General features: G+C 40.3%; 2 protein-coding genes across 3 annotated transcripts in view; both read right to left on the bottom strand.

The window, feature by feature from the left end:
- Positions 1–387: 387 nt before the first annotated feature.
- ldlrb (low density lipoprotein receptor b) lies at positions 388–12,392 on the bottom strand. The gene is made up of 18 exons (XM_015051809.1): positions 12,130–12,392; positions 7,575–7,700; positions 7,335–7,457; positions 6,529–6,906; positions 6,324–6,446; positions 6,104–6,223; positions 5,855–5,977; positions 5,570–5,698; positions 5,312–5,483; positions 4,995–5,222; positions 4,795–4,913; positions 4,565–4,704; positions 4,320–4,461; positions 3,316–3,468; positions 3,086–3,220; positions 2,694–2,768; positions 2,419–2,579; positions 388–2,320 (listed from the first exon to the last, which is right to left on the bottom strand). Exons 1-18 carry the CDS (start codon positions 12,200–12,202, stop codon positions 2,282–2,284), a joined length of 2,559 nt encoding a protein of 852 aa, XP_014907295.1. The 5' UTR covers positions 12,203–12,392; the 3' UTR covers positions 388–2,281.
- Positions 12,393–17,979: 5,587 nt separating this feature from the next.
- smarca4b (SWI/SNF related BAF chromatin remodeling complex subunit ATPase 4b) overlaps positions 17,980–26,937 on the bottom strand; it is a 24,761-nt gene continuing 15,803 nt past the window's right edge. The window contains exons 16-34 of one of the 2 annotated variants that reach the window (XM_015051597.1): positions 26,514–26,677; positions 26,352–26,418; positions 26,162–26,272; positions 25,412–25,654; positions 25,208–25,321; positions 24,896–25,003; positions 24,624–24,710; positions 24,479–24,525; positions 24,242–24,408; positions 23,084–23,247; positions 22,691–22,942; positions 22,528–22,605; positions 22,224–22,442; positions 21,849–22,111; positions 21,374–21,482; positions 21,193–21,294; positions 20,984–21,116; positions 20,428–20,567; positions 17,980–20,201 (exon numbers count right to left, since the gene is read on the bottom strand). In XM_015051597.1, coding sequence (XP_014907083.1) covers positions 20,166–20,201; positions 20,428–20,567; positions 20,984–21,116; positions 21,193–21,294; positions 21,374–21,482; positions 21,849–22,111; positions 22,224–22,442; positions 22,528–22,605; positions 22,691–22,942; positions 23,084–23,247; positions 24,242–24,408; positions 24,479–24,525; positions 24,624–24,710; positions 24,896–25,003; positions 25,208–25,321; positions 25,412–25,654; positions 26,162–26,272; positions 26,352–26,418; positions 26,514–26,677 — 2,604 coding nt within the window. In that variant the 3' untranslated portion in view covers positions 17,980–20,165. The remainder of the gene's footprint in view (positions 20,202–20,427; positions 20,568–20,983; positions 21,117–21,192; positions 21,295–21,373; positions 21,483–21,848; positions 22,112–22,223; positions 22,443–22,527; positions 22,606–22,690; positions 22,943–23,083; positions 23,248–24,241; positions 24,409–24,478; positions 24,526–24,623; positions 24,711–24,895; positions 25,004–25,207; positions 25,322–25,411; positions 25,655–26,161; positions 26,273–26,351; positions 26,419–26,513; positions 26,678–26,937) is intronic. The other variant, XM_015051684.1, reaches the window with a different exon arrangement.

Below are 26,937 nucleotides of genomic sequence, written 5' to 3'. Positions count from 1 at the left end.
TTTGTTTATTTTGGCCAGAGAGAATAAAAATCCCCTTCCAGTGATAGCAGTTCTGCTGTTAGAAAATACAAGAGGGGAAAAAAAAAATTCAGATTTGAAAGTAAAACCAACCTACCATCTCACATTAAAGGGGTTTTTGTAAATGGGAGCATACTGGCAGCGATTACAGGCAATCTAAGTTTAAGCTCTTTGTAGACTACTGTTAATCAGCTAGTCCTATTAATTAAAGTAATAGACTGATACTATTAGGACAGACTTAACATACTTCACAATCAGAATGCCTGGAATGACAACGCAGATGGGAGACACTCCCCGATCTGTAGTGAATTATCCTGCGTTGATACAAGTCATTTCCATGGTTCTAAATGAACTTAGAAAACAGACTGATAAACATTCAAGCTCTTTTATTTCAAACAAAAGTGAACAAGGTGATGGGAACAAACAAGCTATCAGCTATGCATCAACATGTAAACCTTGATGTTTTCTTTTCTGCACAGAAAGAAAACATCAAGTCTTTTGAAAAATATTCTATGCTGCATTTGAGGCTCCCTGGGTCCAGACTTAAAAGGTCGGAAGTCTGCAACCAGCTCCGAAATTGAGATTTCACTTGAGTGCTGTGCTTGTAAAATATACTAAAAGTTTCAGGAATAACGTTTTTGTAAGGATCTTCTGTAGTGTTTCAGTGCACAGAATGAGGTTAGTTAAAATTAATTAAATCAGTATAGGCATCTTTGCTTGCCGACTTCAACCCAAGTCTGGTGTAGCCTTTCCCAGATCAGAGTAATGACACTTCCCAGGGGGACTCGAATGCAGCATTAATCCCACGATACGATCAGGCCATCAGAGTAACAGAACGCATGTAGCACAATAAATAATCTGAATCGTGAGAGAGAGACAACATGCAGGGGGAAAGAGGAACAGGAGGTCTCTTCATTCTTGCTACGACACCATAAATAGTTGCTCTCTGGTGCAAAGTAAAGCACGAACCCTGGTGAGCCGCCTTGTATGCAAAACCAAACAACCATTCAAAGCTTTCACTGACATCAGTTGAATAATAGCTGCACAGTGTTCAGGTCAGACTTCACCATTTAGAGATATTCATTACAGCCAGCTGGGAACAATGTCAAACGAACCATAAATAAATAAAACACGTACTTCTTCATTCTATTTACAAATGTGGGTAAACTGACATTTTTACAAAAACATATTTACAACTATTTACAATGTTGCAAAAGGTAGTCAGCTACAATTACTTATTAGCAACAACAACAAAAAAGAACATTTTCTTCACTTTGGTTGATGTCAGAATGACTCAGCAGCTTCTTCATTTCAAAATGTAAACTATCTGTGGCTCCAAACGGCCACACAGTATTTGGTGATTGGACAAAACAAAGTCAGCAGCAACGTAAAAGTGTTGCCGATGAATATTACAGATCACAACTAAAGGCTGTCTGACATGGGAGCCAAATAAAATGCACGACCCTGGTTCCCGAGTGAGAAAAAGGCCACGGTGTGGAAGGCAGAGAGATCAGTAAGGCATCAGATACGTTTCTCCCAACTACTGGAGTGTCGTTACAAGGCACACATTAACCGCTAAGACTTTACAGTTAACGACTTTAGAGTCGGACATGCATTGCAGTGAAAACATTTATTATGACATAAATACAATAAAAGCAAAATATAGGTTTCAGGTCAATTTGCCCCTTCCCCAGTTCTTACAGCAAATTTCAAACCCACACATTCTCATTTTGTCCTGTTTTGTACCCATAATCCCGCTATTTCTTACATATTCACCTAGGCATCAGTGTTTCTTGGCATTTCTCCAGTTATTGCTTAATTTAGCTCTTAACACTAGTTAACTTCAATTAAATGCCACAAATCAAACTGACCAAACCAATTTAACCCAAGGGTTAAGAAAGAGCAAGTATGAAATGGTGAAGGGGCAAGATGACGTGATTTTTTAAATTTTTGACGCGATTTTGTGTTACTAAGTATGTTCAAGCAGCATCAAAAGAGTCAAAGCTCCCAGATTAGCATCGTCTTCTGATACTGTGTGTTGCTCTTTTACTTAGAAAAAAAAAGTGTGACTGCTTGTACCCGTGCTTTCGTTTGCCATACTAGAGTTGAGCGAAGCTCTTTTGCAGGCTTGTACAGCACAGTGCTGAGGTCGAGAACAAACGACAAAAGGAGGTCACTGGAAAATGGGAGGGCTTGTGAAGAAGCAGGTCTTGTTTCCCCAGAAGAAAAAAAATAAAAAAATCTTCAGCTAAAGTTCTTCAGATCATGCAATTTCCATGTCGTCCATGCTCACAATTTGCCTCTGCAAAAAAACAAGTAGGTAAAGGATTATTTAGATTCGCTTGTAAAGTTTCGAAGCCACGCAAAGGAAACCGTTAACAGAGAACAATGCCGGGCTACCTCGGGATAGACGAAGCCGTCAGAGCCGTTCCTGCAGATGTGCACCTCGTCCTCAGTGGTTTTCTGGTACACGGGATTGGCGAAGTGGATGGTGTTGGTGTTCTTCCTGTGCCAGTTTCTCCAAAACAACACTGCTCCACACACCAGTGCCGCTATGATCGCTGCAGAAGAGAGGAGGAAAGTACATCCATGTCACATCACATAAAAAAAAAAAAAAGACTGCCAAGATTAAATGTTTAAGTTTAATGATGGATCGGACAAAAGGTGGAACGTACCGAGTGGTAGAAAAACGTAGAGAGCAACAGAATGAGACGCAGGAGCTTCCTCGGGCATCACGGCTTTTTGGAAGCCTAAAAGAAGAAAGCAAGAATACAGTTCTTTTTTTTTTAACATATACCTTTTTATAGCGCGTTTTTTTTTTTTCTTTTAATACATATTTAAAACCGAATGTAATATGTCAAAAATAATTTAAAGAATCAGTAGTTTATTATTTCCATTGCTGTCAAAAAGAAAATAAATTCTTTCTGCCTGATAGAACATAAGTTTAGAAAAAAATCTAAGAATTTAACAAACGTGTGTTGACCAAGAAAAAAGAAATTAAAAATTGCTTTTGCAAGTTTTGGTAACAAATCGTGCGTTTCTTGTTTATCTTCACATTTTGCTTTACCTTGAGCAGTTCCAGCAGGTTTCTCTGTGGTCTGTGTGGGCTGGACAGATGAGGTAGTTGTGGTGCCACGTGTAGCTGGTTTAGTGGTGGTTGTCTTGGACATGACAGGTGGGTCAGTCCTGGCAGGAGGTGCAACTGAGCACATACAAGACATCAGAGAATAAGAGTTAACTCTCGGCACCGGAGGATGGATCTAAAGGTTTTTGAATATTTGTGCAGAAGAAACATACCTGCCACACATTTCTTCAAGTCGGCGGCCAGCACCATGTTGTCTGGACAGGCGCAGGTGTATTTAGGAGAGCTCTCATCAAGCAGAGGAGCAGGAAGGCACAGGTGCTCACAACCTCCATTTATGCTGTTGCCTTCCCTGCACCAGTTTATGCCTAAAAGAAAGCATTGTAACGACATCAATTTAAGATACGTTTCACAAATGAACTTATCAGAGATTTGGAGACGACTTCTTACTTCCTGCTTTTGAGATGATTTGAAACTACAAATCCAGATCGTTCATGAAAGAATTATACTTAAAGGAGCAGCAAGGGTGTCACATTGTGTGTGTGAGCACTTGGGCTAAAGCAAGATTTTACTATTTATCTTAAAATAAATGATGACATGGCTGACATGTTAAGCTGTCATTAATATTGTTTAACAATTAACTCAATCAGGATTGCCGATATGCATTTCCTAGAAAATGTTCATTCTAACCTTAATGCTTGGATTTAAATCCATGATGTTTAATAGCAGACGGAGGTTGGAAGCTCAACGGGGTAAAGGATGACTTTTGGTGTAGAGTTCAACTTTCCTGTTGCCTATTAAAATTAGCTCAGAATCAAATGACCTATTTGACAGTTCAGGGCTATGAATAGATATGGGGCAAATGCTTCCTTTTCCTAATAAGTTGGGCAAGAAACAACCAAATCAAAAGTAAAAAAGGGCAAAGGGAGTAAATGACCTCCATCTGCCAAAGTCTCTGCCTTTGCTCTAGCAGCCTTAATGAACTTCGCTCTGTTGAAAATAACTTAAGTTTAAATGGTTGTTGCAGCCCTTCCTGTTGTTGTGCTTTTTTGATCACCTTACTTAAAATAGCTACATTTTAGTTTCCCTTCCATAGTAACAAGACGGTTAGTGGTAGCGATTAGGTTTGGTATGGTTGGAAGATAAAAAAAAAAAAAAAGGATTTCTCTTTGTTGCTAATGTTTTATGTTTGCATGTAAATGTTGAGATGAATGCTTACTGATTGGCTGCTTCAGGCTGTGGTAAAGAACAAGGCCCTCTGGATTTTGGAGATCAGTCACCAACTCATTGATGTAATTTCCTGTTAGGCGGTTAGCACTGGAAACTGTGCCATGGAAGGAGTCTGTCCAAAAAACTTTCTCCTGTTTTAGAAGAAATAAAAACATTTAATCAACTGACTACATGCATCATACAATGTTCAGTAAGCTGTGATTTAACTGAGGAATAACAGGTGTCGTTACTGACCTCAAAGACAGTCAGTGAGAAGGGATGATGGATGTTTTCTTCTCCAGATATGACCGTGTGTCTGGTCCCTCCATTAACATCAACACTGAAGATAGCATGCAGCTTGGCATCCACCCAGTACAGACGCTGGTTTACCATGTCTGTTTAGAGGGAAAGGCACAAATGTGGCTCATTAGACAGGGAAATGACATGCTTTGTTTCAACTCCGATTTCCATAGAGCTCTGTTTACCAAGGGTGATGCCATTGGGCCATTCGATGTCATCAGTCACCAAGGCAACACGACCGTCTCCGTTGAGTCCACACTTCTCAATCTTAGGCTCATCTCCCCAGTCAGTCCAGTACATAAAGCTGAGGAGGACACAGAAAAATTAGCAAAATAAGCTTGAATTTTTAAAATAACCAAATCATTCAAAGGACATTTTTCCTCACTTATTTTCTGGGTCAATTGTGATGGCTCTAGGCCTCCCAAGTCTCTCATTGATGAGGGTCTTCCTTTTGTTGCCTTCTGTAGTTGCCACAGAGATGGTCTTCAAGGTGCTGTCAGTCCAGTAGATGTTGCCATGGATCCAATCCACAACAAGGCCTTCTGGGGCTTCAATCCCATTTTCAATCACAACGTTGTGATTAGCAGAGTTGTTGGCCATGTCAATGTTTGAGCTGTGGGGAAGGAGACAACAGCATGGACTTAGAGAGAGATGATTAATTTAAAATGTGTGAGACAAATAATTAAAATCCGTCAGGCTCACCTAAAGATTTTCTTCTGAGAGAGGTCTGACCAGAAGATCTTCTTGTTCGGCATGTCAAGATCCAGAGCCACAGCGTTTTTCAGCTCTGGGATCAGCCTGGTATACTCACTGCGGTCCACTGTGAGCTCCCTGACCTCGTGCTTTGTGGTGAAGAACAGCGTGGCCACTGTCCCTGCAGAAAACACAAGAGAGTCGGTTTTAGCTGTCAGACAGGGCTATTGAGGGGGAAAGTATTGTTGAGGAGCACAATCTGGCTACCTGATTCAGCTTTGCACGTTTTGCTCACTGGATCAATTTGATAGCCGTCATTGCAGTCACACTTGTAGCTTCCAGGCAGGTTGATGCAGATCTGACTGCAGGTGTCTGGCACCTCACATTCATTGATGTCTGCAGAAGGATGAACACAGGTTCAAGAGATTAGCATACTGAGGACAAGTCATACACTAAAGAGGATCTCTGTCATTTCCCAGTTTAATCTATGACTCCGTCACAGTTTGGTGGCTTTTTGCACACTGGACCTTAAAAAACACACACTTTTTGTACCTTCACATGTTCGATTGTCACTCTTCAGTCTGTATCCAGCGGGGCAGGAGCAGTTGTAGCCGATCTTCAGGTCATTGCATTGATGAGAACAACTGTTACTTCCTGTTGAACACTCGTTTTTGCCTGTGGAGACAAATAAATATAAAACATGTCAGGTATTTCCTCATGCCAGCTGGTTGGTAATGCTGCTGTATTGCCAGTTTGCCTATATTAAAACTGTAGAGGATGTTTATCCAGAAGGTAGCTTACCACACTCAAGAGGTTCGTCAGACTGGTCGTTGCAGTCTCTGTTTGAGTCACATACTTTGTCCATGCTGATGCACTCCCCACTGCCACACTTGAAGTTGGCTGGACCTTCACACACATTATCTGTGGAAACAGAACAGGAACTTGAGAAACTGTAGAGAAAAACACCTTAGGACATGAAAACATGCCGCCTCGTAAAAGTACTCTCGAATGAGAGGCCCACCCGTTTGACAGCCAGCTTCATCACTGTTGTCCCCACAGTCGTTCGCCGAGTTACACTTCAGGGATTCACTGATACAGACACCGTTCCCACACTGGAATTGACCATCGTGACAACTGGGCTGACCTGGAAAATTGTGCAAACTGCTTAGAAGATTGGACAACAATGGTAAGAGGGATTAAGTCAAACTCCAAGAGAACCGACTTACTGCAGTTGAATTCATCTGACTGGTCTGAGCAGTCGGGACTTCCATCACACCTCCAAGCCCTATGAATACATTCACCGTTTGTGCACTCAAAATCATGGGCGCCACATCGCGACGGCTTCTTCAACGTCTGCCTCCCCTCGCAGTTCTCTGGCCACTCATCAGACCCGTCCAGACAGTCCCTGTCTCCGTCACATTTCCACAGCATTGGCACGCAAATTGAATTGTTGCACTGGAAGGACCGAGGGTGGCAGGTGGGCTTGGGACAGTTCACCTCGTCTGAGCCATCAGAGCAGTCCCTGTCTTTGTCACAAACGTAAGCCTTGGATATGCACTGACCATTGGTGCATCTAAACTCATCGGTCTTGCATTCTTTTGTAGCTGTGTTGAAAGCAAGGGGAAGGAGAATAAGTTAATGTGATGACATGCTCAGAATTTCAAACAGTTCATAGTTTGTGTTATGGGTAGATATTAGAATTACAGTGAACGTATGTACACATTTCTTCATGGTAAACCTACACTTACAAAACACATTTTACCCTATAGCCAGTACAACAGTTTAAGCACATTAATCTTTAAAAAGCGACATTTTATTTCAAGTGAACATAGAAATAATCATATATAGTTTAATGGATAACGTACTTCCCTCAGTTTGAATTACATTTTTGTTTTGCTCCACTTCAAATAATCTCTCAGTCTTTTAATTATTAACCTGTTATTGACTGGGCTGCTTTTTGTTGGATGAATTTCCAGCAACCAACCAGATAAAATCATTTCTTGTAGGAAGTCTGCACTGGTGGGATACTTACTGCAGTTTCTCTCATCGGCGCCGTTGTCACAGTCGGCTTTGCCGTCACAATGCCAGCTCTTTGGTATGCACTGGTTCAAAGGCGCCCCGCAGTTGAACTGGGACTCCATACAAGTTTTTGCCGCTGAGGAGGGAATCAAAAATAAAGGTTGAAATTTCTGTATGTGGACACAAATAATGCATCTTTTTTGATTTGTTTAGGTCAAATAAAAATACTCATGATAAAGAAAAACTAACATACAGCAGACAGCTGCTAGTTCATCACTCCCATCGCCACAATCGTCGTTTCCATCACAGATCCACCTGCGGGTGATGCATCTCCCGTTTCCGCACTTAAACTGAGTGGAGCTGCATGTGAAGGCTGCATCTGCAGATGACAAGCGAAGGTAATGTCACACCAGAACATACCAACATTTACAGACTCTGTGAATGTTATCAGCAATTCCAGCTCAGCTGGAGATGCAAGAACCTTTCATCTCCCGGATAAAAGGTTCTTGCAGCAACGTGAGCTGCGTGTGTCAACACAACTCATATCCTATTAGAGTTAATGTTTGACCCAAAATTGTACACAATGAGACCAGTTCCAATTGAAGGTTCCTGGAGTTCAGATGAGGAACAGTGTGAAAACCACACCTTTTGTTTGTTGCTTAACCCAGAGGAGATTACAAAATTATATTAACATTTGACTCATGGTTAGGCAAGATATGGAGTAACACTAACTCTTTGACGAAACCAGCATCCAAGTATAAAATTTTTCAAATAATTGTACATTACGACTTTGTGTAATTTTACAAAAAACAGCAGAGAAGGAAGAAAACATTATTTTCCATGTTCCCTCTGTTATTAACTAAAAGGACAACACATAATTATAAGGTTCTTTATACTCAGAAGTCTAAATTTCCCGGTTTAAAGTTTGAAAAATTACTAGAACAGTCTCAAAGTCACAATTCTGAGTGAGGAAGTCAAAGGTTTCTCATCAACTCCGACTTCAACATCCAAAATGGCTGCCTGGCTTGTGAAACTTTGAAATAGCTGCTTGGTGTTATTAAGTCTTTGACTCATGAATATATAATTTCCTTCAGAGAACATTATTTGTTGTCTTGTATTGGGAGTATATGGAGCACATCAATTAGCAGATCCCACTGGTCTTTCATTTTTGAACCATAACTTGGTTCATTTGCATTTGATGTCATTCCTAGATGCAGGTTCTGCAAATTTCTAAGGATTAAATTCAAGACATTTTGAGATATTTTTAATTTGTGATTAGCAGACCAAGTCAGTTGGTAAAGTCTTTGTTGTTTCCCTAATTTTTTCCCCTCTGTGATTATCTTATGGATTGCTTTTCTCCACTTAGGGCTGATTATACACAATGTCTTTGGAAACTCTCACAACTGGGCAGATATTAGGACGCTTTTTATGAAAGGGACCACAGTGTTGGGGATCTTCTCTTGCCATAGATTCCTTGTGGATTTCTAATAAAGCAAGCATCATTTTAAACTATTTATCTTTTTGCCTTTTTGACATTCAGAGAATATTACTTTAAATTTCTTCATATTTATATTGTCAGTGATTAGTGAAAACATTTATTCTAGTCCACTGTATACGTGTACCAAGGTGTGAGAACAAACCCCTAACTTTATCACCAGTACGGAAGCAGAGTTATTTTTTAACAAGGATGTGGTAGCAGTAGACTCACTGACCGGATTAAACTTTAAAAGTTTATGCCGTCACACTGAAAGTGTTTTATTTCCAGCTCAAAGGCCTTATCAGCAGCTGATTACAGCAGCAGCCAAAGCATCAGAAGAGCACAGGTGGAGCATACAGGGGCCTCTCTCATCATCCTCCATCACTGTTTGCACTGCCTTTTTTTTTGTCCTCAGTCACCTGGAGGCTGGGCCCATTGTCAGACTGTCCCTTTAAGACAATAGCATGGGAGGAGTTGAACCATCACACCACCAGTTGCTGATTGGCCCCAGGATGGCATTCCTCACAACAACATGCAACTCTACAGAGAGCAGGTAGTCTGTCCAGCTGCTAGCATCATAGAGTGATGAAAGAAAACTGGTTAGACAGCTTCCTACAAGAAATGATTTTACAATGTCACCTTAATGCTTCGTTTGGGAGGAATCTGATGTAGTAACATTTACGAGAATGTTCCCTTCCTCTGATTACTCATTTCAGGAATCAGTAAAGCACACACACACTAATGGACACACATGGCAGGGAATCCGGGAAGATTGCACAAGGAGAAAGTTTCTGACATAAACTTCTTCTGTGCAAAAAAGTACAACGCCTTCCACTCTCTTTACCTTTTTAGGAATCAACTTTATAATACGCCAGAAAAAAAAACAGAACTACAAGTGGGTCACATTTGACATCACATCCCAGCTCCAGAATCCTGACCTCATCTCTGAGGTTAGGAGGAAATAGGAACCACTCCAGACTACACTTCAGTTTTCCACCATTAATCATCCCATTAACCATCTTTAACTCTTTCTAATTCAAAAGTTCTCAAAGAACTCATTACATTCTAGTTAATTGCCACTTCTGACAGTGACATAATGCATGTTGTTGAGCATAGTAGAACTGAGCATAGCAGAGTAGTAGTCAAACTGCCTGAAACAGTCCCCAAACAGTCAATGCTCACTGACTGACGGGTTCATTTGCACAACGGAAAAACACCAATCAAAAGTTGGATTTGGAATCACAAACCACAGCTAGGATGCTGCAAAGAAAGTACTTCATTTGCTTCTGCAGAAAAACAAATGCAATCCGTGCTTAACTATGCAACTACCACACCTCACTACATGCCATATAAGGAGGCATTTCCGCAAAAAGCCACTACAATCAACCTTGAGCTCAGAAAGACACTTAAGGCGAGACCTGTTTGACGGCAGAAACCGGCAGAGTGGTTTGACAAGTCGTTGGGACGTTATGGCTCAACAACGTTCCCTTATTAGAGCTATTAGAGCATAAGGCAGTCCTGTTATTTAGTGGCAAATCCTTGCTATATGTGCACAGTGAGAACCTACACAAAGAGGTGCTTTTATGTGGTCAAACATGCGCTCAGCAATTAATAACCAGCAGGCGCATACATCACGTTGGGCAAGTCATAAAGATGAGCTTTGATTGTTGAGAGTTTACAGGAGTCACTGGGCGACGAGTTACTGATCCTGTTTGAAACCGAACAGGATGAAACCAAGCTGCTGACTAGTTCTGGATCAAATATGGATCCACCCAGGTCTGAGTTAACTTAGTGGATCTGGGCTGGGTTATGGGTTTCACTCATCCTAATTCTGGGTTTCTGAAAAAGAAATTACAAGATTGATACATGTTTAGACTGATGCATTTAATGAATACAAAAAATTAATATATCAGATTTTCTCTATGTATTCTTCCAGTCACCAGTCAGAGCCCAATAAGGGAAAATGAGCAACTGTGGCTCTCTGGATGATTAAGTTGTACAGATCTAGCTTTAGGGAATTAACATTATGGTTAACAGTTTAACAATTACCTGGATTAACAATTCATCTGGTTCATATGTGGATGAAAGTAAAGTTACGTTGGCCTCATCCTGGAAAGAGTGACTTATTTTAGAAGCACGATCAACAGAAAGTGACGCTACATTAAATAAACCAGAGCCAGATTTATATTTATTGCTCTCTTTAACCTCCCCCCCCCCCACACACACACACATAGAGGGAGAGAGAGAGACAGAGAGGGACAGAGAGGGAAGGTGGGGGGAGACCATCTGGAAAATCTGATGACTGGAAATAAAGGCAGCAAAACAGAAAAAAAAATAGATTTAGGAAAATTCTTTGAAGAGAGCAGAGATTTGTGGGTGGATATGCTGGTTAAATGAATCAACTGCACACAGTTAAGGACCAGTCTCTCCTTTCAAATAGTTTACTTTTGATTTTATATACCTTTAGCTAATCATAGGCAACATTCCCTGTCAGCATTATATAATGGATTCAGGATCCTGAAAGGTTGTTTTACTTTTACCTTTGCATTTTTAGTTGACAAATCTTAGAAGAAAAAAAAAAACCTGGAAAATGTAAATAGTTAAATCACCTAATCATCAACTGCATCTTATATCTGTACATATAGTAACAGTTTCTAGTCTCTCGCTACATACCGCTCCATATTTTTGACTATCTGTAAACAATAATCTGTATTGTGTATTTAAAACTATCTGTACTAGTTCACATACATACTGTTATTTTTGCAGTGTCATTCTAACAAAATATTCCCTCCTGAATAAAAAGAAAATCACGCATTAGAAGCTGCATGTTGTGAAAGTCGATGTCATAGGAAATTGTCGGCAGCTAGAGGTGAACACTTTTCTAGCGACTTCCTTCCTTGACAACCGTCTAAAATTTGTCCCGCCCACCGGAAAAGAAAAAAAAACCAAATCCGTGAACGTGACTGGATGCAACGTGCACTGATGGCAGAAGCAGCCAATCGCAGCGCTGTGCGTACGTTTCATTCAAACGCAAACCTCATCGAAGTTATTATCACAAAACTTTATCATCCAGGTTTTCAACAGGAAATCCATCACAGTTAAGAGCTAAAATTGAAAGCAAATTTCAGTTAGAGATTTCAAGACGAGAAAAACTAGGGTGTCAAACAAGTGTTAATTTAATTACATCCGTTTTAAAGTGAAACAAGCAGAATTAAACCGCATTTTATTGGCGTTATAATGGGGTTATTTAAACAGCATCGACATGACTCAGTATAACAACCCGCCCTCATTTAGACAGTGATATTCCTTTATTTTGGATAAAACGTCTTACCTGTTTGAGCCAGACAGTGAATCAGCATCAGCAGACACCAACATGTAGACAGTCCCTTCCACGCCCCGGTCATGTCCTGTCCTTATTTGTCCCTCAACAGAATGAAAAGTCAGCTTAGACAGCGCAGGTTGGAGATGGAGACGAGATCCGAGGTGGGTTCTGCCGGTTCAAGAGTCTGGGTCAAAGACTGGACAGCTGGGGTTCTATACCGGTAAAATCCTCAGTGGTCAGTGTCGCATCTCGGCATGTTTTAAGTAGCTGACAGGCGGGCGGGGCTTAGAACAGTGGTGTGATGTTAGAAATTAGGCGTGATGGGACAATGGGAGGAGCCACAATGTTGCTGCATCACTATCTCTTGTCATCATCTGTTTTTTTGTTAGTTTGTTTTTTCCCTTTAAAATCTGTATAGTGTGTGCGCGTGTGTCTTTACACTTAAATTAGTACAGTACTAGTGCAGTTGAGCAATATATATATATATAGCACACACACTAATGTCTGCCACAAATATATCATGAGACATATTGGTTCAGTCAAAATGTTGGAAAAAATATATATATAAAAAAATAAGAGTAACAATAATTATAATGTACAAGCCTTTAAAATAAGGAATACTGTGCAGCTATTAAAATGGAAATATTTTCACATGCAAAAGAGTCACAACTGAGTAGAATATTGTGGGCATGATGTGAGCATTAAAAAGACAACAGACTATTTACAATACAGCATATCAGTCCACTACAGAAAATTATGTGTAATAAGAGCATAAATTATATTTAAAAAATTGTAAAAAAAAAAGAATAAAAGTGTGTGAAGGACCGGTATTAGTGATTGTATTTGTATCTAATGATTGTTCTGGAGACTTCTCTAAGAATGAAATTTATAGATTAATTTAATTTCCAATCCTGCTTACAGCAGGAAGATGGCAAGACAAATATGGCTCCTCTTCCAGCCTAGGTTGTCACAGATCTGACTGTAAATATGAGCACATTTACCTGAATAGATATTTGTTTTTGTTGCTATTTCCTGACTTATGAAGAAAAATTCACAAAGACATGGGTTTCATGTAGTTTTCTTGTTTTTTTTCCTAGTTTGAAAAGTGCTTAAGAGAATTCAGTCTGTTACATTTATGACTCAGAAAGCAGGAAGTCATAGATTAGTGTCAATAAAAGCCAGAATATCTAAGTTAATGAACACAATTATCTTATAAAAAAGTCAAATTGAAAATTAATTATGTAATTTTTTAATCAACACCAGGCATAAATGTTTAAAGTGCTTTACCTACAATTGCATCATTATGCCCCTCTGGTCAAAGTTCTCCCCATTTTATATACAAAACTTATTTGTGCCACTTATCTATGGAAAATTGCATCATGTAATCTGTGAATTTGACCATTTTCCTTCTGGCTTAATCTAAAAGCTGTAGGACAATCTGTTTTAATAGTATATTAACACCATGCAGAGGAAGGCCAGTCACTGGGCTTTCTGTGAGTTTCTCTGGAGCTAGATTAGAATAAAGAGCAGAAGAAGACTGTGACATATTGCACATGCTTTCCCAAATTATTCAGCTTCCAGAAAAAGATAGGATGTTATCTGAAGCTAAGGCATCTCGCTTCCATACCCAGATCAGTTCCAGTAACTTCACCTCTTTTTGTGCTGTGCTCTAAGATGTATTTTACATCAGTGGAAAAGGGGATATTTTGTTTTGCAAATGTCTCTATTTGCTTTTTGATTAGAGCATTGACACTGCACACAAATTAATCATGTTTTACATCTGTTAGGTCTAGTTCCTGCAACGAATTAAAGCAGATCTGGGGTTTTTTTTCCACTTCAGTTTGGTAAAATGACATTTAAACTGCTTATTCTGTTTATTTAGGCACCTATTCATTTGAATGTTTCTACTTAAATTAAAGTCAAATCAAATATTATGCAGCTTCCTTCCAGCCGAGTTGCTGGGAGGTTTCACTTATTTGAGTGTGAATCTGAGCCCAAGCTCAGCTTGAGTCTGCTCCCTTCTTTAATGTTTATTGTCACAGCTTTTCTCACTCTGATTCAATGTGATTCAATGTTTGAACTATGTTTCATGACTCATAATCCTTTGTGGTCTCACTAAGAGAACTGCTGTTATTATTAAGAATATAAGTTTAAAAAAAATCAGGTTATCCTTTTTCTGACAGGCACCCTGGGGAGGCGCCCCTTTCATAATTCACTAAATGAGTCGGGAAAAAAAAATAAAAGACATAGGTGTGTGGTGAGTGGACCTCATTCAAATGTTGCCCAGGAATGAGCATCTTGAGGTTTTCCATAAATGTCAGAATTGCTGCTGGGTTGCATTCTTTGCTCCACCCGCTGCAGACTCAGACACACTGTAGCTACAACATGAATGGTGCAGTTTCACACTGTCGGCTTGTAGGACTGCGTTAGACAAAGCAATTCGGAAGCTTTTTATACCAAGTTCCACCTCTGCAAAAATTCCCATAATGCATATTTTCTTATATGATTTTTGTACAGTTGAAAGACGGTGTTTAATTGTGTATTCAGTTCTTACTAAGAGATATCCAACTACCACAGTGGAGTGGACACCTAGACAGTCGCCTAAAGCTGAATTACTAAAGTAAGACACACAATAACCATGGGCCACTTTATTAGGTACACCTAGTCAACTGCTTGCTACATCATTGTAAGTCTAAACAAAAATGCCTGTGCAGACAAAGCTAATGTTATCATCGTTCAATTTTTTTTTTTTTTTAATTATATGTCAACTGTGTTGCATGGAATAGCCAGCAGCTGAAGTACAACGCTATCTTTCTAAAGCTCATTCATATTCGCTATTCATGGGTAATATCTGTTCAGCTCTATTTAATATCTCTGCTATCAGTTTCTACATGTGGTCGCTGTCTGTGCTTCGACCAACAACAGCATTGATCAGTTGTCTGATAACCTCTGTTCATATTCCGCATTTCTCCCATTTTACTCAGATGCCCGACACCTTTCAAGAAATCACTGAAACAAATGCTGTAAAATGTGTTATTTTAAGAAAAACAAGAAGGATTTAGTGGTCGAAGATTTTTTTTTAACACAGCTAAATACACTCTTATGTTCCTCTCAGGCTGAAATGTTGCTTTGGTTTGTATGTGTGATGGTTTTTTACTGGAAGTAATTTACCCCCAAAATGCAAACTTACAATTTGCATTTACACATTTACTAAAACTTACTAAAAAAAAAAAAAATCTAGAAAGCAAAAAGAAGATGGAAAAACAAAAGTTCTCCAAATTGCGTTAGGATTTGTATTTCTGCTTTGATGTTAATGTCTCATCAGTCATTTGATGAAAACCTACATTTGTGTTGCTAGTTTTGGTGTTTTTGCATAGCAAACAAATCCTGTCCAAGGCTGTTTTTAGGCCCTAAACCAGGTTAAATTTGGAGTGGGGGCCACATAAAATATTTTAAATAATAATAAACATCACAAGTTTGGTTTTGTATATTCCTACTAATTCATCTTGTGCACAAATAACTGTATATTTGTAAATTTTGCGGGACAGAAGTAGAGCTTCTTGCTCCAAACTGTTCACTTGGATACTTCGATGACAATGTTTGCGCTATGCAACAAAAGACATGGATTGGTTCCTCGTTAATAGAATGTGATGCTTGTAAATCCACACTGTTTACATTCTCCACATAAAAAAAAGAAGCTCAAACGGAAGTCCAACAGGAACAAAGTGTTGTCAACGGCACGTCTGAGTGCATGTTTTGATAATGAGTAAAGACCCGGTGTTACGTACGGCTTGTGCCCAGTCATCTGTAAATCTCGTCGCGTCTCGGCTTAAAAATATCTGAACAGACACATTTAAAAACATCCAGGCCATCAGGACAGTTTTGATGATAGCGATACTGACAGTATCAGTAATGGTACATGAGTAACAACATATCGGAGCTATGAGCACACACGGATACACATCTCACTACTTCCATGGTGCCAGCTTTAAAATAATTGTTTGCTTTTTTTTTTAGATGTGCACATCATAATGCACTAAAAGAAAGTAATAAAACTGTAAATTATATCTACTACCCTAAAATAACTTCCTTTAAAAGATAATGTATTAAAGAAAAGCCTGTATCTATCAAACCCAGAAGTATAGAGCTAATAATGAAGCTGGCATGGGGAACTCAGCTCATTGATCTCGCAATGGTTATATCCTTGTTATTGGTGTTTTTCCTCACAAGGTAATTCTTACAGGGGCAGGCTGAATATTGTAAATGTCACATAGTAATAAAATTGTGAGCAAACACATGGACTAATAAATGACGGTCTGGACTTGCATCCCTTTTATAAAGCAGCTAAACAGGACCAACGATTCGTTGAAGTACAATAAGTAAAAAAAAAAGAAGAAAGAATTAAGGTGAATAAACTAAGTTAAAATACTTTTTTACTGTGATACCCCTAAATAGGAGGCAACCAATTGCCTTCAAAAGTCTCCTGATTACTGACTAGAGTCCGCTTCTGTGTGATTTAATATCAGAATAAATTCAGCTGTTGTGAGAGTCTCAAAGGTTTGTTAAAGAACCACGGTAAGGTTCTGAAACGATCAGCTTAATGAGGCTTTGAATCAGGCATTCATCCCACAAATTCGACTTTTCTAGAAGAATTACAAAGACAGAAAGGCACTATTAAAAGAAAATCATAAGTTGTGTTTGCTGTGTACCACAAACCACATAAAGATCCCAACAAAAATGGAAGAAGATTCTCTAGTCTGGTTACTTTTTGACTAACATTCAACACTCCATGTCTGGTGAAAAACTGTGAATCCTGGTAATGGCAGCATCATGCTGTGGTGATGCTTTTCTCCTGAGAACCAGGTCAGAGTTAATGGAAAGATGGATGGAGCTAATAAAGTAAAACAATAGCTGGGATCATGAATCTCTTTCACTTCTATGTTGTGGGGTCAAATGCTGAAAAGTTTAGGAATATGATCGAAGTGTTAGCAGGGTCTTGTCAAAGTTTTTACTTTAAACTAATTGAGAACCTGGTGCAAGGATGGCAAATAACATGTGCACACATGCTCCAACCAAACTGGCAAGTCAGTGCAAACCAGCAGCAAACTGTGTATTGACTTAGTACAGATAGTATGGCACAAATTAAAAATTTTAATTGGTAAAAAAAAAAAAAATTCTTTCACTTCACATTTATGCAGCTTGTGTTGTATCAAACAAAACAAAACAAAACAAAAAAATCACAAATTTATGGTTTTAACTTGACAAAATGTTAACAAAGGGTGAAAGGGTAGTAATGCTTTTGCAAAGTGTTGTGCTTTGTAGTTCCAGTAAAAGAAAAAACATTTGGAGAACTAGTCATCCTCAGCATAACGTGAAGTGAAGAGGCTGGGAGTATAATTTCCTAGAAACCAGGAAACTGAGGTCTGTGGTTGCAATTAAAATGTTAGATCCCACCCTCACTCTGCTCATTCCGAGTCAGCAGACCTAATGTATATCCACAAATATAAAAACTGCTGACTTTCACTTCATTAAAGTGAACTGCCAAAATTTTATTTATTTATTTTTTATTTGTGGGATTTTTTTTTTTTGTGAAATCTGACTGAGAAGTGAGCCTAAGAAGGGAGGGAGGTTGTAGTAAACATTCTCTAAGGAAGCTTAGTTTATCTCTCCCTGTAGTATAAAATATTTAAAAAAAAAAGAAGAAAGAAGAAACCAAAGATGCAGAGGCTTGAACTTAGCTGCTCTATGTGTCTATGTAAGAACTCCTCCCAGTGGAGAAACAGGATCATTACATGTCATGCACCTAAAACTATAAGTTGAGCTGAAAAATGGGCATTTTAACAACAGCACACCATCGCACAATGTCAACAGTTTATTGTTTTATATAAGTATGAGCAACAGCGATACAGCACAGCACAGACACATGTTAACTCAGTGGAGGAAACAGTGATGCTTTGGTTCACTCTGGTTACCTACGAGGATGAGGAAAAAGTTACAGTACATGAGTTGCAAGCTGTACATACGTGCACTGACATTATACTCTATAAATAGTTTTCACAGTATATCCAACACCATACAGCCTCGAATGAGGCAGTCACAAGCAGAGAGGAGCCACTGTCCCCCTGGTCCTTTGTCTTGAAAAGAGAGGAAAAAAAAAAAGTGCAAACCCTCCCCCCAAACAGCTCTGAAATCCTAAAATCACTACGCAACAACTGAAGAAGAAGAAACAATTAAAGCTACAGTACTCATACAAACTAAAAATTATTCAAGTCTACCTTTAATAGGTATCAGTGAAGCAGCAGCTGGGTTGTTTTTTATGCTGTAACCTCAGCTCCATTAAGCCTCAGTCTAATAACCCTGGTGGGTTTGTCGAACACATCGCGCCCACGGCAGCTTCGCTCTCCAGATCCGACGGCGACAAACACCTGATTTACACACGATCTGCTGATCCCGGTGTCTCCGGAGGGGCCAAACACAGGGGCCAAACACACGGCTGAAGACTGATTCAAGGGACAGGCTTGCTTATGTTCTCCAGGCTGGGTTGTTAAGATGTGCGTTTTATCTGCACTCATTTTCTGTTTACATTCATTGTTGTTGATTTGATTTTACTCCAATCCTCAACAGGTTTAATTCCTCATGGAAGTGTGGAAGTCGTTTTTTTTTTTCTTTTTTCTTTTTTAGAAATTCTTCAAAAAAAAAAAAAGCACAATCGGAAAACCTTAAATATTGGTTTGAGGAAAAAGAAAAATCTAACACTTCAACAATCTTTTATGATCTGGGTAAACATAATTTTAACTAGACTTTTCAATTCTGCTTTAAAAGCTTAACAAATCAATTATGAACATTCTCCATATCACAGAATGACGATGCTGTATTTACCCCAATAAATAAAAGATGAACAGCAAGAATCTCAGTCTGCAGTGAGCAATAAAGAAAAAGAACTGTGTTTGTGGAAGAGCAGCAAAAACTCAATAACTATTGTTGAATTAACATTAGAAGTGTGCACAATCACATGATATCAATTACAAAGATTAGAAGTAAAATAAATTAGTGTTTCAGTTTTTTTAAAAAATGTGTCTTAAATATGCTCCATATTTAAATATTCCTATAATTAAGGTCAGAAATACCTACAGGTAAAGGATGACAACCATAAAACAAACAAACAAAAAACATCAAAACAATTAAGACCACATCCTGCTAACATGATAAAGATAATACCAGACCACAATATCCTTAGGATAAAAAAACAAAAAAATGATGTCAGTATTTTTTTATAGCTTATAATAAATTTTAGCAGTTGCACATCACTTCCTCTACCACAGCTCTGCTTTGTGCAGTTGGCACCATGTTTGCTTTCTCAATCATGTTTAACTCAACTCACTGGGCGTCACATGATGAACCGGGCTGGCGGCTGCATCCTTCTGCAGCTTCTAAACTTCAAACTTTTTGCCAAAAATCCACCGGTTGGACATGGTTATCCTGCTTGATGATTGTGAGGAACTTTATAGAATCTGTCTAAAATATCAGCATTACATTAAGCCCCCCTGCAAACTGTGTTTAGCCTCAGCCACGCAGACAGTGACTGATTTAAAGAAATGTAATCTAATATATAATATCTCTTATTGCAGTTGCAATTTTCCAACCTGCAGTTTTCTACCTCTGAGTTGGGACCATTTTTCACTCCCTCCTCTAACGTCCGTCTCTTGGCAACATAAACACCGGTCCTCATCCAGCCTTCTTGGTCACTGCTGTTTTAAACTTTTTCACTACGACCCTGATTGCAGATATGGGAAGATTTGAGCTGAGTGCATTTTCCCTAATTTCTTAGTCATATTCTGCAACTGCGATAACAGATTCATTTATTTTCGGGCGTTTTCAGCTCAGAAACTGTTCTTATCTCGAACCTCGTCTATTGCCCTTTCTTTCAGGTGTCGTTTGACTGAGGGTGGATGGAGCTGACTGTGGCTTCTTTATATGGTTATGTGTTTTTTTGACTTGTTGGAAAATCCATTGGTGCCTCTCTCTCTTTAAGCTCCTGGTATAGTTCAAGCCTCTTCATCAGTGCCGCTGGCTGAGCGCTCCTGGGAAACGGACAAGCAGGTTATTTCGGTCTGGTTTATTCTCCAAACTAACTGTCGCATTAAAAGAAGAGCAGGTTGTATGTGAAAAGTTACAACTTAAAACCCATATCTACACTTCATTTTGTCTCTTCATAACTTCCCTTTTACTTTAAATATTCAGCTTTCTGAAAGTGTTTTAACCTCCCTTGTTGTGCTGCAGTGCGTGGCTACACCCAGCCGTAGTTACCTCCTCCTGTTCATCCTCGGAGTCGTCGTCACTGACGACCGGTTTTGCCCGGGTGCGTCCTGTTCGCCTGCTGCGGCCCTTTCCTCGTTCTCCACCTTTGTCCTTCCGACTCAGGCGGATTTTCACTTTGACTGAGCGAGCTGTGTACAAAACACAGAGGTGGTGTTTGGAGCAGAAATAAACGAAGGAATGAGCAGAACATTCAGACAGAGCGTTCACGTCCCCAGGACTCTACTCAGGACTTTGGTGAAGTTTTTATTTACGGGTATCAAAGTAACATCAAATATAAATACATGCCACACTTTTCAGATTCTAATTTGGCAAAAATAATAAAAACTTCACAATTATGCACTACTTTGGATTTCACGCAAAATCCACTCCTAATACACTGAAGTGTGTGTTTGGCAAGTGCAGCCTTTGAAACAGTCCAGTGGGTATGAATACCCTTTTCTCTAGAAGTCAAACAATGTCAATAAATAATTGAATACACTAAATAGATAGTAAATAGAATAAAATAAAGTGAAAGTCTTTGCTTCGTTTGCACAGAGGTGCTCACATTCTGACTCCGATCCGTCCTCCTGCTCCTCCTCCTCCTCATCGCTCTCCTCTCCCTCGCTTTCCTCTTCCTTCTCGATCTTCTGCCTCAAGCTGGTGAACACCGACTGCAGCACGATGGAGTCTTCGTATATCTATCAAAAAACAAAACATTGCTATCATAACGGCGTGAACGACGTCACGCACAAAGAAGCGTGACGGGGGTCTCACCAGGGAACCCTCCAGGTTGAAGGTCTGAGCGTTTTGGAAGAGCAGCATGACGTCTCTCTCCAGGTCACCCAGACTGCGGTAGCGGTGGCTTCGAATCCTCTCCTACAGGAAAGCCACATCACGTGAATCACGATTAAGGGATCAGTCGTTGTTCTCTCGTATTTTAGAAGGATCGTCCTACCTTGATCTTCCTGAAGTCCACGGGCTTGCGGATCAGCTCGTAGTACTCGGGCAGCTCCTTTCGAGACGGCAGCTGGATGAAAACCTCGCTGAGCTGACGCCCGCTGGTGCTGCAGGAGATCATAAGAAAAACAAACCGGCCTTCATCCTCTATCTATTAAACCTATTTGCATTACAAGAAAATTTAAGAGAAACAGCGGTTACATTAACAGAGGAGCATCCACTCTGTATGCATGACGTCATTTCACGCAGTTAATTCAGAAAACAGTTCATGTTTCCACGTTTGGATGACGATTTGGATTTTTGGAGGAAATAGATGCAGCTTTGACGCAGAACATTTTTGACTTTGCAACAATTTTACTCAAAAGCAGGCCAACAGTCACAAAAATTAGCATGTTAAAAAGACATTGGTAAGGAGATGCTAGAAGTGACATGTTGAAAAAAACAAATCTCCCTTTTGGGCTCATTTCCCTCACCTGTCTTTATATTTGATGACGGCATCCACTATTTTCCTCATTTTCTTTGTGAGGCCCGGAGGATTCGGGGAGAGTTTCTCAGCCGGCGGTCTTCCCCTCTTCCTTTGCCTCTTCCCATCATCATCCCTGTCGCCGCGTCCCCGGCTCCCAGAGGAAGACGAAGGTCCTGGGAGATCCAGGTCACGGTCCCTCTTCCTCTTTCGGGTTGTCTTTTTGTGTCGCACTTCTTCCTCCATCTCTTCAAGTGTGCCTTCCTCAATTGCCTGAATAGAAAAAAATATATATTGCTGGTTTAATATATCTTTTTAAAGTCACTAAAAAGCCACTGACTCATACATATTCTCTGTCAACTTTGTGAGTCTTTCAGAAAACCACCTTGAGCCACTGTTTCTCTGTCAGTGAGTCGCTGTAGTCCACCTCCTTGCGCTGTCGGGAACCTCGCCCAAACATTTTTTCCTCCTCCTCCTCGCAGGTCAGACGCTCCACTTCAGCATCGTCCTTCATGATCCAGGTGGGAAGCTCGTCCTCTTCCATCAGACGAGGTTTTCGCCGAGGATTACGAGCATCCTCGCGGCGCCTGTCCAGGTCCATGCGCTGTGGGGGGGAAGGAGACAAGACTGTCCTGGTTAAAGATTTCCTGACTCGGCGTCAAAGTTCTGATTGTTACTCAGAGACTGACCATGAACTGCTCAAACTCCTCCTCGCTCCTGGCGATCATTTGGTTGACGGTCTCATCGTCCGGCACCTCGTCCTCCTCCTGAAAGCAGCAGACACGCGTTGGCAAAAGAGCAGCAGCAGCAGCTAGGGGGTGTAAATGAGGTGTTGCCGGTGCAGGCACACACATTCACGAGCTCTTGACCCCAGACCTCGTCTTGCTCCTCGTGCTCCAGGATGGCCTGCAGGAAGGCCCGGCGCTCGTGGCTGGAGGATTTCTGATCGAACATGCCAGCCTGGATGACTTTCTGGTCGACATTCAATTTATACTTGGCGGCTGCCAGAATTTTCTCTTCCACGCTGTTGACGGTGCAGAGGCGCAGCACTCGCACCTCGTTCTGCTGGCCAATGCGATGGGCTCTGTCTTGAGCCTGCAAGTCCTGCAGAGAAACATCATATATTCCCTAATTTGTCATTTTCCTGCAAAGAAAATTGGAAAATAAGTGCTAAACAAATGATGAAAACACGATGTGATTTTTTTTTTCCTTTGATGTTTGATCATTGGTTGTAGGTTTACACACCTGATGTGGGTTCCAATCAGAGTCAAAAATAATCACAGTGTCTGCAGACTGCAGGTTGAGGCCGAGACCTCCGGCTCTGGTGCTCAGCAGAAAGATAAAGTACTCTGACTCCGGGTCATTAAATGTCTTCAGCAGCATTCCTCGGTCTTCAGCCTTTGTTGTGCCTGATATGTAAAGAAGAGGAGAAACATGCTGTAATTTCTGGACTGTTGAGCGCACCCGAATATAAGCTGCACCTACTAACTTCAAAAAGAAAACAAAAATGTTGATATGTAAGTCGCACTCATCTATAAGTCAAGAAAGGTTGTTTTTTTTTTCCCTCACGTCTTTCTGCTTTCTGTGGTGTTTGTAAGTTATTATAGGAGTTCATTTAAATTTTGTGTTTAATTAAAACAGTGTCTCTGAAGAAATAACTTTAGGTCTTCTTAGGAATGTTTGTAAAGGACACTTGAAGCATTTTTTTTTTTTTTACTTTTAATAAAATGGATACCTGCAACTTCCACAAATACGTACTGCAATGCTTTTTCCAGTGCTTGTAACGTGGCAACTTAGCAAAAAAGGACAGTAGCCTTCCAGGAAAAGGTATTGACCTCTATCTTCCTCCTGCACACTAAGATATGGCCCAGAATCCACAGTAAAATGATTTAAAGGAGACTTTTGCAAAACATTTGCCTTGCTTAGTCACATTCCAACCACAAACTTCCAGATGTTTAATTATAATTTTATTTGCTAGGTCAAATTTCTTCCACTGGGAGGTGGAAGAAAAATGCTTCTTGTTTTTTATTATTATTATTATTATTATTAGGAATTCGAATCTTCAGAGGTTGAACACAAATGCACCACAGAGTTTCAAGATTTTTATTTGCAAAAATATTAAAATTCTTTCCACTTTGCAAATATGCATTACTTTGCTATTTGATGTCAGTCTTAGCTGAGCTAATAAGTAGTATCTGTTGTAGGATGCAGCACAGAAGAAATTTTAAGGGATTTTGCCTAAAAATGAGTGGCAGATTCGGTAGAGACAGCCCTGTTTAAATTTTCAGGTTTCATTTTCCACAATGAATACTTTATGACAGAGAGATTTTTAAACAGTTTTGTTGGAGGTGGGACATGAACATTTGAAACGTGCATGCAAAGTCATCTGAAAAGACGCCGTACCGTCCAGACGCAGATACTTGAAGTTGCGGTAGGCGAAGTAATCCTCCATGATGGTCATGAGTGAGGTCATCTGGCAGAAGAGCAGCACTTTGTGGTTTGTGGCCCTCAGCTTTGGCAGGATCCGATCCAGCACCTCAAACTTCCCTGAAGCTCGATAAAGGTCAGGACTGGCAAACAGGGCAATGCAGTTACAGAGGAAAACGTTTGTGTTTTGCATAATAAGAAGCACTTTCTCACCCCTGGACTATTCCACCAGAGAATCCTAAATGCTCAGAGAAAGATTCCTTAAAAGACAAACAAGATATACCTTGTCATTTATCGTTTAAGTTGATGTTTGTCATATGATTGACAGGTGTGCAGGGTTAATTTATCTCAGTTTTACCTCAATTTGCTGGAACATATATGGATGATTGCAGATCTTCCTCAGCTGCATGATGGTGTTCATCAGAGTTTTTGTGCCTCCTTTACCCTGAATTAGAGACATAACAGAGAGATAAATAACATTCACACCGTGTGATCTTTGTTACGTCTCAGAGATTCAAACTGTCCCTAGAAACACAGAGACACCAAATTATGGTAAAACCTTACCTCCACCCCCATAACAAGATATAAAGGTAACTGAAGCCATTAATGTTTATTGCTTTATGCCTTTACCTTCTTGTCTTTCTCGGATCCATCAGTGAGCAGGACCCCTTTGGCCTGCATGTGCCGGTACAGGACCCTCTGAAGAGCCGACATGTCGCACTTGATGACATATTCCACCTGAGGGCACGAGGAGGAAAAGGTTGTACAAGTCATACGTTCCTCTTGTGTTTTCCAGGTAAATGAAAGCCGAAAACAAAAAAAACAAAAAAATTGGACCAGAAAAAGTAATAATTGGATAGATTGCTATCGCTGTGAGACACACTTCTCCTCATATATATCTGGAGTTTCTGTCTTGTACGTGCTGAGGGAAGAAGCCCTTGCCTTTTCTGGAAGTTGAGCCTCCACTTCTTTCTTTAACCTTCGCAACAGGAAGGGGCGCAGCACTTTGTGCAGGCGACGAATAATCAAGATTGTCTCCTCTTCATTAAGATCCACCTTAAAAAGGAGAGGTTTTGATCAAAAATATAAACTCTAATAAACCTTTGCAAACATCTACTTTAGAATACTTCTACGTGGAGTGCACACCTTCTCTCCAGTCATTGCAAACGGGGCGTTGAACCACTGCTCGAATGTGCTGCAGCTCTTGAAAATGGTGGGCAACAGGAAGTTGAGGAGCGCCCACAGTTCAGGTAGTTTGTTCTGCAGCGGTGTCCCGGTCAGCAGCACTCGCCTTGGAGCCAGATAGTGGGTGTTCAGGACCTGGGTCAGCTTGCAGTGGTGGTTCTTCATGCGGTGGCCTTCGTCCACAATCATGTACTTCCATCGGATCTGGGGGACGGGAGAGCGAGAGCATATTTTACCAGTGCTTCAGCTTTTTAAGACTGTTTTCTTGCTTATTGTACTGATCCAAATCATCTGAAAACAGAAAGTGCTTTAAAGGACGACTTCCTGTCCACTTTGTCCTCATGATTTGAGAGCTGCCTGAGTCCTGAACCAGAACTCTGGCCTGACCCACCTGTCAGCCCGTTCTGGAACCCTGTAAGACAACATGAATGCATGGCGGCATGACGGTCACAGAGGACAGTGGGGACAGGCTGTGTCAATGTGCGGCAGAACCTAGGAGAGAGAACTGAGACGCAGCAGAGCGGGAGGTCAGATTGGACTCAACACCTTTCAGTGGGTTTGGGAAGTCAAAAGATTATTCAATTGAGCATAAACAGCTGCATGGAGTGTCTTATCGAAGGCATATGTAAATGGTGGGAGTTGCATTATGTCTGCTTGTGCTTGTTTTGTGCACATCCTTGTGTCTGTGTTCGTCTTTCCAACGACTCTTACCTTGGCCAGCACTTGTTTGTCCTTGATGATGTACTCGTAAGTGGTGAGTAAAACATTAAACTTGCCGCTTCGCAGCTGGGGCACAAAGGCTCTTCTAGCAGCAGGAGACCCCTACAACACACACATAATCTCTACAAACGTGTGCAAAAGGTTACACATGTGCTGAATGCGGATGCAAGTAAAAACTCACTTTGTAGGACACTTTAACGACCGATGGGGCCCACTTGTCAAACTCGTACACCCAGTTGGACAAAGTTCTGCCAAACAGATTCACCTCAGATTTATTTTAGCAACATAACGTTAAACTGCAGTTTATGTAAACGTCTTATCTTGCAAAGATGGATTAACTCACGAGAGGGGTACAATGATGAGGTAGGGTCCGTTGAGCCGCTTGTGCTCCATGAGGTAGGTGATAAGAGCAATCGTCTGGATGGTTTTTCCCAAACCCATCTCATCAGCCAGGATCCCATTCAGATTATTATTGTAAAGAGAAACTAACCATTCCAGACCTTTAATCTGAAAGAAACATGGTAATACACTCCTGATCAAAATCTTAAAACCAGTCAAATAATTGCAAGAATTTGCATTTTGCACTATTGGATCTTAAGAAGGTTCTAAGTAGAGCTTCACAAAGAAGAAATCAGCGTAAGAGACAACAACTTTTGAGCGGGGAATTAATTGAAAACTGCATTTACACTCAAACATGATTTTTTCAGCTGATCAAAAGTTTAAGACCATAGTTAAAAAAACAACAACCCCTAAACAGAAATCAAAGT

Source organism: Poecilia latipinna, unplaced genomic scaffold, assembly GCF_001443285.1.
Source record: "Poecilia latipinna isolate Pla-1442-1.1 unplaced genomic scaffold, P_latipinna-1.0 Scaffold4, whole genome shotgun sequence".
Classification (NCBI taxonomy): Eukaryota; Metazoa; Chordata; class Actinopteri; order Cyprinodontiformes; family Poeciliidae; genus Poecilia; species Poecilia latipinna.
The sequence above is the reverse complement of the archived record's forward strand: the minus strand, read 5'-3'. Positions and strand labels throughout refer to the sequence as shown.

Coding starts and splice junctions, on each gene's coding strand:
- ldlrb (XM_015051809.1), bottom strand. CDS start 12,202: ATGACCGGGGCGTGGAAGGGACTGTCTACATGTTGGTGTCTGCTGATG. Junction 5,978..6,103: donor TGACGAACCTCTTGAGTGTG/GTAAGCTACCTT, acceptor TTGTCTCCACAG/GCAAAAACGAGTGTTCAACA. Junction 4,705..4,794: donor GCCCAATGGCATCACCCTTG/GTAAACAGAGCT, acceptor CCCTCTAAACAG/ACATGGTAAACCAGCGTCTG.